The sequence below is a fragment of the Anolis sagrei genome, chromosome 7 (genome assembly GCF_037176765.1).
Source record: "Anolis sagrei isolate rAnoSag1 chromosome 7, rAnoSag1.mat, whole genome shotgun sequence".
NCBI lineage: Eukaryota > Metazoa > Chordata > Lepidosauria > Squamata > Dactyloidae > Anolis > Anolis sagrei.
In genome coordinates this window covers 25293639-25310625 of record NC_090027.1, presented here as the reverse complement: position 1 = coordinate 25310625, position 16987 = coordinate 25293639, and the positions used below count along the sequence as shown (strand labels likewise).

Genomic DNA, 16987 nt, shown 5'->3' with positions numbered 1-16987 from the left:
AGCTTCACTATTTCCCCCAAAACACAAGAAGTGCCTTGGGCCAGATTTCCATTTAAAATGCATTTTTTTCAAGAAACCATTTATAATTTAATTTATAATTTATTAAACTACACAAGAAACGCATTATTACAAGAAGAAAAAGCAAGCACATGGGCAACCTCTTGGCGAGCCAATCAGCGCGCGCTTCCCCGGACGGCGGTGACCAATCAGCGCTGGAGGAGGCGGGGCTTCGAGTCCGCGCTGCTTCAATCGCTTCCCTCTCTTGCGTCAGCCACAACCGCAAGAGAAGCGATTGACAACCCGGTACATTGACATCCAATGAGGAGCCGGGTCCTGCCAACGTCACCTTCTGTCCCAGCCAATGGGTGCGGCGCCGGGTCCTGCAAACGTCACATTCTTTTCCAGCCAATGGGTGATGCGTTCAGCTGGAGTGGGCGGGGTGAAACCGGCAGAGGCTTTAAAAGGCGGCGCGGAGCGACCCACGCGGCCACTCCAGGCGGTTGTGTAGAAGGGAGAAGTTTGTGCAGCTATGGCAACTGCGCCCGCGCTGTGCATACTCCGCCGCCTCCCGACGCTCGCCTCTTCCTGCGTTTGCTGCTGCTCCTGCCGGCGGCAGGGTCGCCTCCTCCCGGCTCCGCAAGGCGCCCGCCGCGTCCACCTCAGCGCCCGCAGGTATGCGCATGCGCCGCGCCAGCAGCACAAGGCGACCCGCGCGCGCCTCCGACGGCGGGAAGGGGAATTGCAGGCTGATGAAATCCAAGACCAGGTTTCAGTCATACAGCAACTTCCTAGGGATCCCATACATTCAAGGGAAAGGAACTAAGGAGTTGGGGAGGGGGAAGGGGGCGGAGGGAGAGGAGCAAGAAGATCTATCATCCCGTGAATATGATGATGATGAATTATGAAGTATATTGGCTGTAAATCCCAATGCCATTCAAAAGGTATAGACTAAATCTCAAGGTTGAAAAAGGAACGAGTTACTTCCCAAAGGAACGGCCTGGAATTGGCTGGGAGGGTAAGGAGAGCCATTCGTGAATCATCATCATAATATATTATGGATAATTATGAAAACATACTTATTATATTCTCATTTAAGCTTGAAGTGGAATGAAATACATGGGTCATAGAAGTTAAAGGCATAGATGAAAGCTCAAGGTTGAAAAAGGAATGAGTTCCTTTCCCAAGGAGTTGGGCTGGGAGGGGGAGGGCAGCAAGGAGATCCATCCACCCATAAATATTATCATATTAAATATTATTATAATGAATTGTGAAATACATTGGCTAAAAAAGCTAAAGGTAAACATTGTGTGTGTATGTATGTGTATAGATAAACCATGATATAATAGTAATGGTTTTCCTGCTCTCTGTGAGCTCTCAAGCACAATCTGACACCTGGGAATTTTAATGAGCAGCCAGATAGGGAGCTGAAGAATAGGCGGCTGGAGATTAGCCAGGATCGACAGCAAACTCAGTGCTTACGTCGCTCCGAAAGGCATCATCTGATAAGGGGTAAATGTGGGGGGGAAGCGAAACCAATTTCTGAGTTTTGGGATATAAAGTTTGCCTCAAGGTGAAACCAGTTAGATCAGGCATCATTTGGAAACCAAGTTTATGTGCCATGGAAATCCTGTTCAAGGGGTCTTGTTCTTGTGGAGTTTTTTTAGCCTTTTGGATTGTCTTTGCATCCTGTTTGATTCCTGCTGTCTTGGATTGCTTTTATTACATGTGTGGACATATTAAGTCCAGTCGTGTCTGACTCTGGTGCTCATCTCTACTTTTAAGCAAAATAACTGGTGTTGTCCATAGGCACCTCTAAGGACATGACTGCATGGAGTGCTGTTACCTTCCCACCGAGGCAGTACCTATTGATCTACTGACATTTGTATGTTTTCAAACTGCTAGGTTGGCAGCAGTTGGGGCTAATGGCAGTAGCTCACCCCACTCCCCGGATTTGAACTGCCGACCTTTGGGTCAGCAAGTTCACCAGCTCAGCAGTTTAACTGTACCACTGGGGGTTTCACAATATAATAATAGTAATATATAATCTACTCGCAATCCCATCTCCATCGCAAGCGCGATTGGTGGGGACGAGGGAGGGGGCCTTCTCGGTGGTGGCCCCTCAACTCTGGAACTCGCTCCCCAAGGACATTAGGCATGCCCCAACTCTGGCAGTCTTTAAGAGGAGCCTGAAAATGTGGTTGTTCCAGTGTGCCTTCCCAGAATAAAGAAACCCTAAGCAACATGTTCCTAATCGCACTTTACTAATGATCTAGGATTGTCTGCTCGCTTCATCTCTCTCCAAATACCTATCCTAGTTATATGTCACCTGGTCATGCCCAGCATTAAAAAAAAATTACATTTGGCCCTGCCATAGGTTTTTAATGCGTCATGGTGTTAGTGTTACTGTTTATTGCTTTGCTTATGAGTTTATTTATTGTCTGTATTGCTGTTGTTGTTTTTACTGATGTACTTGGCTCGGCCTCTTGTAAGCCGCACCGAGTCCTTCAGGAGATGGCAGCAGGGTATAAATAAAGGTTTATTATTATTATTATTTTCCTCGCTTCCTGTTGTCTCAGCCCCGTTCTTAACTAGGATTCATTTGTAAGTCGGATGTTTGTAGCTCAAGGACAGCCTGCATCTGGGTGCCTTGCAATGAATTGAGCAATTTCCTTGAGGCTTGAAGCTAAAAGGAAACTTTATCATCCCAAGGTGGGAGTGGAGGCGCTGCTAGGGCCGGAGGAGCATCCTCCCTTGCCATCTCTCTTATCATCCCTCCCTCCTTGCCATCTCTTATCACTGGGAAAAACCTGGTGTGCTCAGGCAGCGCCCTGCAGTTTCTGAAAACCAGTTGCAACCCTTCATTCAAGGAAATGCTCCCACCGGGCCACAAGATTGTGGTTGTTGCCTTTATTGTTATCCCAATCTTGGTGGTGGTTTCCCATCGCCTTGGCCAGGGATTGCAAAGTGTCCCTTTCACTCTGGTGTTTGTAATTGACAGGATTCACTTGCGCCTCCCTGTATTTGCCAGCCACCACTGACTGAGGTCTGGTGGAGACTGCAAGAATCCGGTTCTTCTGGGCCAAGAGATCGTGTTTCTTGCGTTCATCCAGAATTGCATTCATAGAATTGCTGCAGATTATGTTACGGATGGGCCACATTCTCTTCTGCAAAGATTGCCATGCAGTTGAGCCTCTGGGCCATGCGTTTGGCCGTTACAAATGGAAGGTCCCTAGGCCTGTAGGTAGCTTCCATTTGTAATGGCCAAACATTCATTAGCACATTTACTGGGCTTTTGTGCACTATTGGCAATGGCAATTGGCAGAAACCTTTTTGATAAATGAGTAAATGTGTGTGTGTGTGTGTGTGTGTATACACACACACACACACACACTTACTTACAAACTTGATGTCTCCTGTGAGTCGAAACCGGTTGAATGTTGGAGTCTAGTTTTGTAATAGAGAAAATAGGATATTTACTCTGAATGTTGGAGTCTACTCTTGTGTCATAAAGAAAATAGGATATTTACTGTGCAAGGATTTGGAGTCTACTTATCTGTTGTAAAGACACAAGGACTATTTCCACACACATGAAGAAGATTTTTTCATCTTTCAAGAAAAGAACAAATTATGTTAAATGATACACCTGTGTTTTATTGACATATGTATTTATATACATACATTGAGTTTCTATGTGTTTGCAGACCAGAGTCTACACCAGGTCGACCCTTCCCTCCAGGTGTTTTGGAATTCAACTCCTACTGACTGTTACGAATTGTGGGAGTTGACGTTCAAAACACCTGGAGGGAGGGTGGAAGTTGGCTCATACTTGCGTTACACCTTGCAGTTGCCAAAGACATCTTGTTCCCCTCCCCCATCATTAATTCCATGCGAGCGTGCTTAACTTTGTATTTTGATTCCTCCCACCCTTTGATTCCCCCCACTCCTGCCTTCAAGTATGTTTCACCAGAGGGCAGGCTGTCCTTAAAAGCCACCACACCTGCTCTTAAAGAAGCCTGCCTTCCTTTCCAGGGATGAGGCGGTGGTCATCTCCGGGCGGAAGCTAGCGCGGCAGATCCGGCAAGAGGCGCGTCATGAGGTGGAGCAATGGGTGGCGTCCGGGAACCGGCGGCCACACCTGAGCGTGGTCCTGGTGGGCGAGAATCCCGCCAGCCACTCCTATGTCCTGAACAAGACCAAGGCGGCGGCCGATGTGGGTGAGTCAAGGGCCATCTCCACAGCCATCTTTTAAAAGTTGTACCCCTTCCACCCCTTTTTTTCTTTTTTGGCGCTTTTAAAAATATTTTTTCTTATTGTTTCTTTTGTGTTTCTTCCCTCTTCTATCCCCATTTTTTTATTTCCCGAAAATGCCCAATTTCCTACTTTTCTCAAACAATTGTTCCCACACTTTCTATGTAAATAAGATTGTACTGATTTATGTAGTTTTTTTTTCTTTTTTTAGTTTTTTTCTTTATTCTCGCTTTCTCTCTTGCTCTTGCTACTCTGCTCTTACTCTTATGGAGCAAAGTTTTTATTCTCAATATAAATAATTCAATAAAAATAATGGTTAAAAAGTTGTACCCCTCCTTTGTGCGCTGTCTGCTACAATTTGAAAGGAACGAAGATGCACACGCCTTGCAGGCAGTTGTTCATGCTTCTTCAGCTCTTTGCTTCGACGATCAGATTGAGGTCACTACATCCCCCCTCTTTCCGTGTGTCCTCTCTTGAACCCCAAGCATCCTCAGGAATGTACATGCTTTGAATGCAATATTCCTACTTCTTGGCAGGGGGTTGGACTGGATGGCCCATGAGGTCTCTTTCAACTATGAGTCTATGATTCTATGGAGAGCTCCAGTCAGCCTTACCTGTCATTGAGGCAGCAGTAGATGATGGGGTTGTACATGGTGGAGCTCATGGCCAGCCACAGGATGGCCAGATAGACCTGCTGGATGTAGCGATGCTGGTACCACTCCTCATGGAAGAACTGCAGGAGGAAGTAGACGTTGAAGGGCAGCCAGCAGACTGCAAAGGTGCAAACCACCACGATCATCATCTTGACCACAAGGTCTCTTCCAACTCTATGATTCTACATTTGCGTCCTTTGCACCGCTGAGCTACATCCAGGCCTTTGCAAGGCTTGTGAGTTCCTGGCATAGTTTGTGTTCTCACCCTATACTGTCTGCCTGCCCTATAGGCCCAGGAATACTCAGGCGCTACAGGCTGATTCCTGCAGAGTGCCAAAACTTAGGCAAGCCCCTATTCCAGGTGCTTGAGGCCAAATTGGGAGATTATTGTGCCTTAGTTATTTATTTCTTTACTTCTTTTTATTGTCTATTATTACTATGTTTTTTTTAAATTGCTTGTACTGTTGTTTATTGTCTTTATTGTTTATTTGGGTTCGTCCTCATGTAAGCCGCACCAAGTCCCTTGGGGAGATGGTAGCGGGGTACAAATAACGTGTTATTATTATTATTATTAGTTGTGTTGCTTTTAGTGTAGCCTTCCAAGTAACCGCTCAGTACCTACCTCCCATAAAGAAGGCCTGTGTCTTCAGGGAATTTTCTCTCCCTCTGCTAATTGTCCCAGTCTTTCTGGGCAGCCGTTGCTCCCTTTTTGACTCCCGTTTCCTTCCTGGGCGACACAGGGATCAGCAGCGAAACCATCCTCAAGCCGGCCTCCATCACGGAAGAGGAGCTCCTGGATCTCATCACCAAGCTCAACAGCGACGCCAAGGTGGATGGCCTCCTGGTGCAGCTGCCTTTACCTGGTGAGCGGGGCCTGGGAGTGGGGGAAGGGGCTGCAAGGGAGTCAGCAGGCCTTTGGCTCTAGGGCAAAAGGGGCTTCAGGAATGTGGGGGAGGGGAGCAGGGGTGAGGAAACTGCAGGTGTTTTTAGACTGACACTTTCAGAAAGCCGCACTGTTGGCTTGGGATCCTTGGGATATGCAATTCAGCCACATCTGGAGGCCTGCCGAGGCTATTGCTAACAGTGAATATCAAGCTCATTCCCTGTGTTTAATGTATTTGGATCCTTGCTCTGTGTATCCAAATACAGTTCCCAGGCTACAAATGACTCCTAGTTAAGAACACTAGAGCTGAGGCAACAGGAAGTGAGAGAGATCTGCCTCTCTAAAGGGGAATCCACTCCTGGAAAAGTTGTTATTATCCTGGGGAAAAGAGGTCTCCAATGATGCTTCATTCCCCAATCCTTGTTTACAGAACAAGCCACATTTTCAAAAGCTAATTCTCACAGGTATGAGATGTGAGGTTAGGAAATCTTTTAAACAGGAACACAGGAAGCAATGGAAACCCCACAGGGCTGTCCACCTCTCCCTATGTTAATCTGTATATACCCTGTTTCCCCGAAAACCACACATACCCATAATTTTATTTATTTGTTTATTTACAGCATTTTTACCCCGACGACTCAGAGCGGCTAACAAAGGCAGCAATTCGATGCCACAAATCAATAACACAGTATAAAACCATAAATACATAGAGTTAAAACAGTATCAATTAATTATAACCAAATTATCATAACAGTAATTAAAAACAAAGTCAGTCCTCTAACCCACTGATAGAACCATAAAACCGTATCCTCATCGTCTTACCAATCCATTTCCAGTCAAAGTACTGCTTTATGTTTGTTCTCCGAAAGCCTGGTCCCAAGACCAAGATTTTAATTTCCTGAACGCCAGGATGAATGGGGTCGATTGTATTTCATTTGGAAGCGCATTCCACAGGCAGGGGGTTACAGCCGAGAAGGCCCTGTCTCTCGTCCCCGCCAGCCGCGTTTGCAATGTTGGCGGGAGCGAGAGCAGGGCCTCCCCGGATGATCTTAAGTTATGAGGTGGGACGTAGAGGCAGTTGCGTTTGGACAAGTAAGCTGGGCCAAAACCATATAGAGCTTTATAGCACTTTGAATTGAGCTCGGAAGTGGACAGGCAGCCAGTGGAGCTGACACAACAAGGGGGCGGTATGCTCCCTGTATGTAACTCCCGTTAGTAATCAGGCTGCCGCCCGTTGGACTAACTGCAGTTTCCGAACTGTCTTCAAAGGCAGCCCCACATAGAGTGTGTTGCAGTAATCTATCCGGGATGTGACCAGAGCGTGGACCATCGTGGCCAGATCAGATTTCCCAAGGTACGGGCGTAGCTGGCGCACAAGTCTTAACTGTGCAAAAGCTCCCCTGGCCACTGCCGAAACCTGGGGTTCCAGGCTCAGCGATGAGTCCAGGATCATTCCCAAGCTGCGAACCATAAAATGAGGCATAGCAGAATTTATAGGCATTTGTGCAATATAAGCCATACCCCGAAAATAAGACATCGTGATAGGCATGGCTATTCAGCATACCAAGGTGGAGTGTTAGAAGATGGGCAACTCTTCTTTCAATGTGAATGTGGAATTCCCTGCCGAGGCTTTGTGGTGTGCCGCTTCGTAGAAGCCTCCTCCTGGGGTGCTCTCCCGCCTTTTTTCTTTAACCCCCCCCCCCCCCCCCGCTTGCCTCCTTTGGAAGTTCTGCATTCCTTTTTAAAGTCTTGAAGTACAAGGTTTGCACTTGGGGCACTTTGGGGCGGGTGCTTCTCTCCTTCCTGGGCATCCTCCACCTCTCTTTCTCTCTCCAGCTTCACTCACAGTTTCCCAGGTCCAGGCAGGGTCCAGCCAGACCACTGCTTCCTCCTCTGCTTCCTTAGGCTCAATACAAAGCGCTCGGCAAGCGCGTGCTAGGCTGCCTCCTCCTCTCGCTTCCAGATTCCTTAGGCCCATTCTACTGGGTTCCTTTGGTGAAGCAGTGCACCGTTTCCTCTTTGTGATGTCCATCTTCCTATGTTCACACAGGATTCTATGCCTGTGACCCAAGGGCTCACTGTCCCTCTTCTTCCTCCTCTGCAGAACATATTGATGAGCGAAAGGTCTGCAATGCCGTGGACCCCGAGAAGGATGTGGATGGCTTCCACGTGGTGAACGTGGGCCGGATGTGCCTGGACCAGTACTCCATGCTGCCGGCCACGCCGTGGGGCGTGTGGGAGATCATCAAGCGGACAGGTGAATTATTGCCATCTGGCAGACCGGATAGGATGAGAAAAACAAATCGGCTGAGAGAGAGCTATTATCACAGAGATCTGACTATATGGAACTCTATGGTTTCATATTGATGCAGCATTAAGTGTTACGCAAGAGCAGTTAGAATGTGGGTGCTTTGTTTTGTAAGTCTACATAATAATAATAATAATAATAATAATAATAATAATAATGGGTTGTTGTGGGTTTTTTCGGGCTATATGGCCATGTTCTAGAGGCATTCTCTCCTGACGTTTTGCCTGCATCTATGGCAAGCATCCGATATGTGAAGCCACCCTGAGTCCCCCTTGGGGTTGAGAAGGGCCGGGGATGAATAGAGTAAATAAGGAAAATACATTGGCCTGAAGAGCTGTGGAAGAGCGAACAGAATGTGGAAGGAATTGTGTTTCTACATAGATGTAATGTGTATTGGGGGTGGCATTTAATTTTGTGGGACGATGTACAATGCCAGTGAAGTGATTCTATTCCAAACTTGCGGTCAAGGAAGGGTGCGGGTCTCACTCACTGCCTGCTTGTGTCTGCGCCACTTTTCAGGGATCCCGACCCTGGGCAAGAACGTGGTGGTGGCCGGGCGATCCAAGAACGTGGGCATGCCCATCGCCATGCTCCTCCACACGGATGGGCGGCACGAACGCCCCGGAGGTAAGAGGCTCCCCACTAGGCAGGGGCTAGTTCCGGCCATCCTTCCAGGTGTCTTGGGCTTCAACAGGCTGCTAGGAATTGTAGGAGTTGACGTCCAAACACCTGGAGGACAGGCTGAAGTTGGCCCATGCCAGGTCTATCCACATTCATGCTGCAATGGAGATGCACCCCTGGCATCACAGATGTGCTGCTGGGAACTCTGCAAGTATATCGCTCCAGTGTAACTTTTCCCCCTGACATTGCTGCTGGGTGCTTAAATTCTTCAGAGAAACCCCCTCTCGTTGACCCAGGCATGAACGGCAAGGGGATCTCAAGGCATTCCGGCAGCAGGAATGCACATCCTGATTTAGCCACAGAGCAGAGCCTCATATTCGCCTTCAATGGTCAGGCCACCTCCTGAAGGGCATTGAATTAATTCGGGGGCGGGGGGAGCACTTCACGTGAACTTGTGAGATCAAATTTTCACCGTCACTTTGAGTCCCCTTCTGGAGAGATAAAGCGGGGGTCAATAATAATAATAATAATAATAATAATACATCACACAGTCCTAAGCACTTGAGAAGTGTTCAACTTGTGATACGAAATCCAGCATAGAGATCTCGTTTGCTGTGTCATACTATATTTTTGTGTCAATAAAATAATAATTATTATTCATGTGTTTTTTCTCCTCTTATTGGAAGCCCCCAGATATCCCCCCCTTTCCCTGGCCAAAATCTGTGTTCTTTAAAATTAAAGGGGTTCTGAGTACTGGAACTGAACAAAGATCACAAGGGTTGTGGGTGGGGCTTTATTGTATGCAGGGGGTGTATGTGAGAGATGTAAATATAGTTTTAATTTTATTCATTGTATTTTAACTTTAGTTTTCTTCTTTAATTTTTGTACTTGCGTTGTGGTTCTCAACCTGGGGTTCCCAGATGTTTTTGGCCTACAACTCCCAGAAATCCTAACAGCTGGTAAACTAGCTGGGATTTCTGGGAGTTGTAGGCCAAAAACATCTGGGGACACCAGGTTGAGAACCACTGTTTTAAATGGTTATTAGAAGGTGTAGTTGTTTGTTGCTTGAGTTCCAACAGGGAGAAGGGCGGGATACAGGCCGCTCCCAAGTTACAAACTAGATGGTTTCCCTAGGTTTGTTCTTAAGCAGAATTTGTGTGTAAGTCAGAACAGGGATGGGTTTTAAGTGCAACTTCACACACACACACACATCTATACCGTATATACTCGAGCATAAGCCGACCTGAATATAAGCCGAGGCACCTAATTTTACCACAAAAAACTGAGAAAACGGATTGACTCGCGTATAAGCTGAGGGTGGGAAATGCAGCAGCTACTGGTAAATTGCAAAATAAAAATTGATACCAATTAAATTACATTAATTGAGGAATCAGTAGGTTATATATTTTTGAATATTTACAAAAATGGTAATTTAAGATAAGACTGTCCAACTCTGATTAAATGATTATTTACCTTCTTCAATGTAAATGTGCTTATGTATCCTTCCAATAATAATAAAGAGAGCAACGTAACAAATGTAATAATAACAATAATAATAAAAAGAGTAAAATAATGAATGTAGCAATAACACCAATTATACAGTAAAATAATAAATGTATAATAATAGAGTAATATGATAAATGTAATAATAATAAATAGAATAAAATAATAAATGAAATGAAAATAATAATAATAGAATAAAATAATAAATGAAATGAAAATAATAATAATAGAATAAAATAATAAATAACCTTGACTCAAGTATAAGCCGAGGGGGACTTTTTCAGCCTAAAAAAGAGGCTGAAAAACTAGGCTTATACTCGAGTATATACAGTATGTATATGCACACACACATATACATACATACACATACACACACACATGCATTTGATGGCATAGGGAAGGATGAACACTCCTGCGGTGTTTCCTTTTCTATCTGTGCCTATGTTTTGAAGATTTCACCTCACTTTCTGTCCCTGTGAGAATGATATTTTGGAAAATGTGGCTTGCTGTGAAAACAAGGATTGGAGATAAGCTTAATTGGAGACCTATTTTCCCACAATAACAACTCTTCCAGGAGTTGATTTCTCTTCTTTCCGAGAGGGAGATTCCTCTCACTTCTTATTGTCTTACCACCGTTCTTAACTGTGAGCTGTTTGTAAGTCAGATGTTTGTAACTCAGGCACTGCCTGTATAAATACAGCTGTTAATAATCATACTGTGAACGAGTCAGGCCTGCGCCAACTCCGGCCCTCCAGGTGTTTTGAACTTCCAAGTCCTACTGGTTGTTAGGAATTGTGGGAGTTGAAGTCCAAAACACCTGGAGGGCCGAAGTTGGTTCATGCCTGGTTTAGATGGCCCTGCAGCGTCCCAAGCAAGCAAACATATTCTCAACGTGACGTGTTTTCTCTAGGCGATGCAACCGTGACTATCTCTCACCGCTACACTCCCAAAGAGCAGCTCAAGAAGCACACAATCCTGGCAGACATTGTGGTGGCCGCTGCAGGTAAGCAAAAGGGGAGGCTGCAAGCCAATGCTATTTTGGGAGGGCTGGCCTGTCTGCCATTCCCTTTAATAGCGAGTGCCGCAGAGGATTTCAGTCCCACGGAGTCTCCCTTGATAAGCTGGCAGGAGGGAACGGGATGCTCTTTTCGCCAGGATCTTGGGCTTGTGTACTCTACTCCGGCTTTTCTCTTTGACCCTCCAATGTTCATCTGCTCCTTCCCGTCTTCTTGCAGGCATTCCCAACCTCATTACGGCAGACATGATCAAAGAAGGGGCGGCTGTCATCGACGTGGGCATCAACAGGGTCCAGGATCCCGTCACGGCCAAACCCCGGCTGGTGGGAGACGTGGATTTCGAAGGTAGGCACCAGAGTCGCCTCTTGCAAGCCCGGAGTGATAACATGTCACGGAATAGGTTTGCAAAGGATAGTTTTCCACTCACAACCTCCCTGGAACCACTGCACAAGCAAGGGCCCCAGGGGCAAGCGAAGCCTGGAAGTTCTTCCTCATGTTCAGGTGGAATCTCCTTTCTTGTAGTTTGAAGCCATTGTTCCATTGTGTCCTACTCTCCAGGGAAACAGAAAACAAGCTTGCTCCCTCCTCCCTGTAACTTCCTCTCACATATTTATACATGGCTATTATGTCTCCTCTCAGCCTTCTCTTCTGTAGGCTAAACATGCCCAGCTCCTTAAGCCACTCCTCATAGGGCTTGTTCTCCAGACCAAGCCAGGTCTTGAGCCAGGCGTTCCCCATTTTGTATCTTTACATTTCATTTTTCCTGCCAAAGTGGAGTATCTTGCATTTGTCCCCGTTGAACTTCATTTTGTTAGTTTTGGCCCATCTTTCTAATCTGTCAGGGTCGTTTTGAATCCTGCTCCTGTCCTCTGGAGTATTGGCTATCTAGCCACTTAACCGATGGGGCCATGTTCCTTGTGACTCGATCAATGCAAAGATACAGAATGGGGGACAATCCCTGGCTCGAGAGCAGTACGTGTAAAAAAGATCTTGGAGTCCTCGTAGACAAGAAGCTAAACAAGAGCCAACAATGTGATGCGGCGGCAAAAAAAGCCAATGGGATTTTGGCCTGTATTAATAGGAGCATAGTGTCTAGATCTAGGGAAGTCATGCTACCCCTCTATTCCGCCTTGGTTAGACCACACCTGGAATATTGTGTCCAGAGGAGGGCAACTAAAATGATCAAGGGTCTGGAGAACAAGCCCTATGAGGGGCGGCTTAAGGAGCTGGGCATATTTAGCCTGAAGAAGAGAAGGCTGAGAGGAGACATGTATAAATACATGAGAGGAAGTCACAGGGAAGAGGGAGCAAGCTTGTTTTCTGCTTCCCTGGAGACTAGGACGCGGAACAATGGCTTCAAACTATAAGAAAGATTCTATCTGAACATGAGGAAGAACTTCTTGACTGTGTGAGCCGTTCAGCAGTGGAACTCTCTGCCCCAGAGCGTGGTGGAGGCTCCTTCTTTGGAAGCTTTGAAACAGGCCGGATAGCTATTTGTTGGGGGTAATTTGAATGCAATTTTCCTGCTTCTTGGCAGGGGTTGGACTGGATGGCTCATGAGGTCTCTTCCAACTCTATGATTCTATGATCCTTGGACGAAGCAGCAGCTGGGGTGGGTGCGCCTGAGTCCCGTCAGCAGCTGGGAGGGAAGCCCTGCTTCTGACCTCATTTCAGCAATTCCTGGTGTGAAGCTCAGGTTACTGGGAGCTGCAGCGTGGGGTCTGTTCTGTTGCCCACTGCAACTTGAACCAGGCATGGAGCAATATTTAGATTTGGCCGGTGCTTGGATTGGCCTCACAAGCCCTGTGTTCCTCCTGGACTGTGTTTTTCTGCAGCGTTTGCAAAGGGAAGGATGCCAGCATCTTGCACCTGAGGTGTTTGTTGATTTTTTTGATGCCCTTTTGCTCATTCTGGGCTTGATTCTCTCTTTCTCAAAACTTTCCCCCCTTTCCTGTGATATTTTAATGCTGGGCCATGAAACAGTTCTTTGGGCTTCATCTCAAAGGGACCACTTGGATAGGAAAACCCTGTCGCCAGTCAAGGAAAGAGATCCATCAGTCGCCTGGGGGCAACTACTCAGTCTTGACAATTAATTGTTTTGGGCACAAAGGCATCAGTCCGCTACGCCTCCAGTATATGCATGTGTGTATGCATATATACACATATACATGTACATACATCCACACAAATACTTTGAGAGGGTGTCTTCTAGTAGTACTTACTTACTTACTTAGGTGATCCCTCGTTGGCCGAGTAGGATAGTCTTGTTTGACACCTGATTCCACCTTAAATGGGGTCACTTTGGGAGCCATTGCTGTCCAAGACTGTTGCCATCATGTCACCATGGAGGAGCCACAGGATGTTCACAAATTTGTTAGGGCACCTGATTTTTTGGAGGATGGTCCAGAGAGCACTGCGATTCACTGTGTCAAATGCCTTTGCAAGGTCAATGAATGCCATGTACAGAGGTTGGTTTTGTTCCCTGCATTTTTCTTGGAGCTGTAGTGCAGTGAAGATCATGTCCACGGTTCCTCTGGAGGGGCGGAAGTCGTTCTGGGATTCTGGGAAGGTATCTTCTGAGAGGGGTAGAAGTCGGTTTGCAAGGATTCTTGTGAGGATTTTCCCAGCAGAGGTTAGAAGGGAGATACCTCGATAGTTTCCGCAGTCTGTTCTTTTTGAAGAGGGTGATGATGGTGGCACCCTTGAAATCTGCTGGGATTTTCTCGGTCACCCAAACTTTTTCTATAAGCTGGTGGAGTTGTTGTGTCAGCTCAGGTCCTCCCTCTTTAAAGATTTCAGCAGGGATCCCATCAGGTCCGCTGGCTTTGTTATTTTTTTGTTGGTTGATGGCATTGCTGACTTCTAAACTAGGCAGTGCTGCAAGCTCATCCCTGGTTTGTTGTTCCGGGATTTGTGAGAGAGCCTCTTCAGAGCTGCGGTTCAGGAGGCTTTGGTAGTGTTATTTCCAACGTAGTGCAATTGATTTTTGGTCCTTCATTAGTTTGGTTTCATTGGATGAGCATAGAGGCTGTATGCCATGGTTTCTTGGTCCATAGGTGACGCTTGTGGCTTTGAAAAATCCCTGAGCATCATGGGTATCTTCTAGTAGTAACAATCCAACTGGTAAAATTCAATAATGTTTTATTTCTATGTTTTATTTTAATTGCTTGTACTGTTGTGATTATTGCTTGTATTGTTGTGTTTGGGCTCGGCCTCATGTAAGCCGCACCGAGTCCCTTGGGGAGATGGTAGCGGGGTACAAATAAAGTGGTGTTGTTGTTGTTGTTGTTGTTGTTGTTATTATTATTATTATTATTATTATTATTATTATTATTATTATTATATTGCATAAGAAAGTAGGGTGAGGATGAGAGTGTGCTTTGTTTATCACTCGCGGAGGTAACCAGCAGCACCCAGGATGGGCATTGGATCAGGATACACATTAGAAGTCATCATTGTTTGCTTTTGGGTTTTATGAATTTAGGGAATGCACTTTTGCCTGGCCCTCTCCACCAATTAGTCCTTTCTTCCAGGGACTTAAAAACTGGCCACCCGCTCCACTCAAATCTCCATTTATAACCAAAGGCTGAATTTCTCATCTATTCCTTTTGTAATCTGCTAAAAGCTCCTGGGTCTTATTGATGTTAAGAACCCAATTACTGTATGCTCTTGTTTCCTTGGGCAGGGAAACTTACCTGGCCTGGTTGTATTGTTTTGGGGCCTTGCCCTTCACCGGCATCTCTACTTGCTCCTTTCCGCAGGCGTCAAGCAGAAGGCCAGCTTCATCACCCCGGTCCCCGGTGGCGTAGGCCCCATGACAGTGGCCATGCTGATGAAGAACACCATCATTGCTGCCAAGAAGATGCTGCGCCCCCCAGAAGTGGCCGCCCTCAGTGCTTGAGCCCTCCCCCCATTCCTGGCGCGTGCCCTGTGAGACGGTCAGCAGCATTCCAAGGGGCAGCAGGGAAAAGTATTTATTGAGCAGGGCTGCCATTGCTCTTCGGTGGGGCCTTATGCACAACTCCCATTGTTTTAAGGCAGGCACAGGCCAACTTTGGCCCTCCCTCCAAGTGTTTTGGACTTCAACTCCCACAATTCCTAACAGCCGACCTGGAGGGCTGAAGTTTGTCCATCCCGCTGCCTCTGGCATAACGTAAGGGCCAAAAAAATGTGTGTTTTCTACCAACCAATTCTAGGTGGCGTTCTCTGCCTTAGGATCGTTCCTGAACCTCTGCTGGAGGGAGAGGTTCACTCCGTTTTCTACAAAGTCTTTATTTATATAGCATTTTTTTCCACTCGTGTTATCTTCTAGCAATGCAATTTCTAGCCATTTCCAGCACTCCGACCCTCTGCGTTCTTAAAGGGATGGAGCGGTCCTGAATGTTACAAACCTGGCGGGCATTTGCCTCTGAGCTTGCTGTTTATATAGGCAATTAGCAGAAGTTGCCATTTGTGCTTGAATAAAAAAGGAGCCTGGCACCCCCTTCGTTGTCTTTGGGATTTTGTCAATAGGACAGAATACTGTTTGCAAACATCTCCCTGTCACTGTCGCATTGCAATGGTTTTGTGCTGTTTAAAGTCTTAGGTAGAAAGAAAGAAAGAAAGAAAGAAAGAAAGAAAGATAGATAGATAGATAGATAGATAGCCAGCATGTGCGATCCATTAAAAAACGGTTCAAAAGTACTTACAAAACTGGGGGGCGCTGGCACTTTGTTTCTAAAACATTTCTAAAGTATACTCAAAACTTCATCACACTAGAGAAAAAATCCACTTAAAATTTGGTTTCTGCCTCCTGCAGAATTCTGGGGTTTGCAATTTAGTGAGGCTGCTAAAGGCTTCTCCCTAAACCACAAACCCCAGAATTCTGCAGGAGACAGAAACTGAATTTTAAGTGGATTTTTTCTCTAGTGTAATGAGGCCCTTAGTGAAGAACCCGTTACGATAATGAGAGTAGAGAAATTTCATTATTATTTATTTATTTATTTACAGCATTTATATTCCGCCCTTCTCACCCCGCAGGGGACTCAAGGCGGATTACAATGTACACATATATGGCAAACATTCAATGCCAATTAGACATACAACGTATATAGACATACACAAAGGCTATTTAACTTTTTTCTGGCCGCCAGGGGAGCTGTCGCTTTCATTGTCCATCTGCGACACTGATGAAGTACTTCCGCATGCTTTGCTGGAGTGCTTTTTTCTGGAGTCTTTTTATGGCCTCATAAATTAGTTAATTAGCTTCCCCACACATAGGTGGTACCTAATTTTCCTACTTGACAGATGCAACTGTTTTCGGGTTGCAAAGGTTGACAACAAGCTACACAAAATTGGCCGGAAGCTCACTCTGACCCGGGCTGGCTTCGAACACATGACCTTCTGGTCAGAGTGATCTTAATGCAGCTGACACTCAGCCAGCTGCGCCACAATCCTGGTGCATTACTATTTCATTTACAGCAGAGGTCCTCAAACTTTTTAAACAGAGGGCCAGGTCACAGTCCCTCAAACTGTTGGAGGGCCGGATTATAATTTGAAAAAATCATGAATTAATTCCTATGCACACTGCACATATCTTATTTGTAGTGCCAAAAAAACCCACTTAAAAACAATACAATAATTAAAATGAGGAACAATTTTAACAAATATAAACTTATTAGTACTTCAATGGGAAGTGTGGGCCTGCTTTTGACTGATGTGATAGGATTGTTGTTGTGTGCTTTCAAGTCATTTCAGACTTAGGGCTGGGTAAATG

The 16987-nt window shown here is 45.9% G+C and overlaps 1 protein-coding gene across 1 annotated transcript; it reads left to right on the top strand.

Annotated features, from left to right (window-relative positions):
• Window positions 1-478: 478 nt before the first annotated feature.
• On the top strand, window positions 479-15716 carry MTHFD2 (methylenetetrahydrofolate dehydrogenase (NADP+ dependent) 2, methenyltetrahydrofolate cyclohydrolase). The gene is made up of 8 exons (XM_060787534.2): window positions 479-672; window positions 4030-4214; window positions 5642-5764; window positions 7889-8041; window positions 8612-8719; window positions 11127-11219; window positions 11452-11577; window positions 14994-15716. Exons 1-8 carry the CDS (start codon window positions 530-532, stop codon window positions 15131-15133), a joined length of 1071 nt encoding a protein of 356 aa, XP_060643517.2. The 5' UTR covers window positions 479-529; the 3' UTR covers window positions 15134-15716.
• Window positions 15717-16987: the final 1271 nt, after the last annotated feature.

What these genes read in the sequence shown, in the direction of transcription:
- MTHFD2 (XM_060787534.2), top strand. Translation starts at nt 530, where the DNA reads ATGGCAACTGCGCCCGCGCTGTGCATACTCCGCCGCCTCCCGACGCTC. An exon ending in CAAGGCGGCGGCCGATGTGG is followed by an intron (nt 4,215 to 5,641) that starts GTGAGTCAAGGG and finishes TGGGCGACACAG; the next exon opens with GGATCAGCAGCGAAACCATC. An exon ending in GGTGCAGCTGCCTTTACCTG is followed by an intron (nt 5,765 to 7,888) that starts GTGAGCGGGGCC and finishes CCTCCTCTGCAG; the next exon opens with AACATATTGATGAGCGAAAG.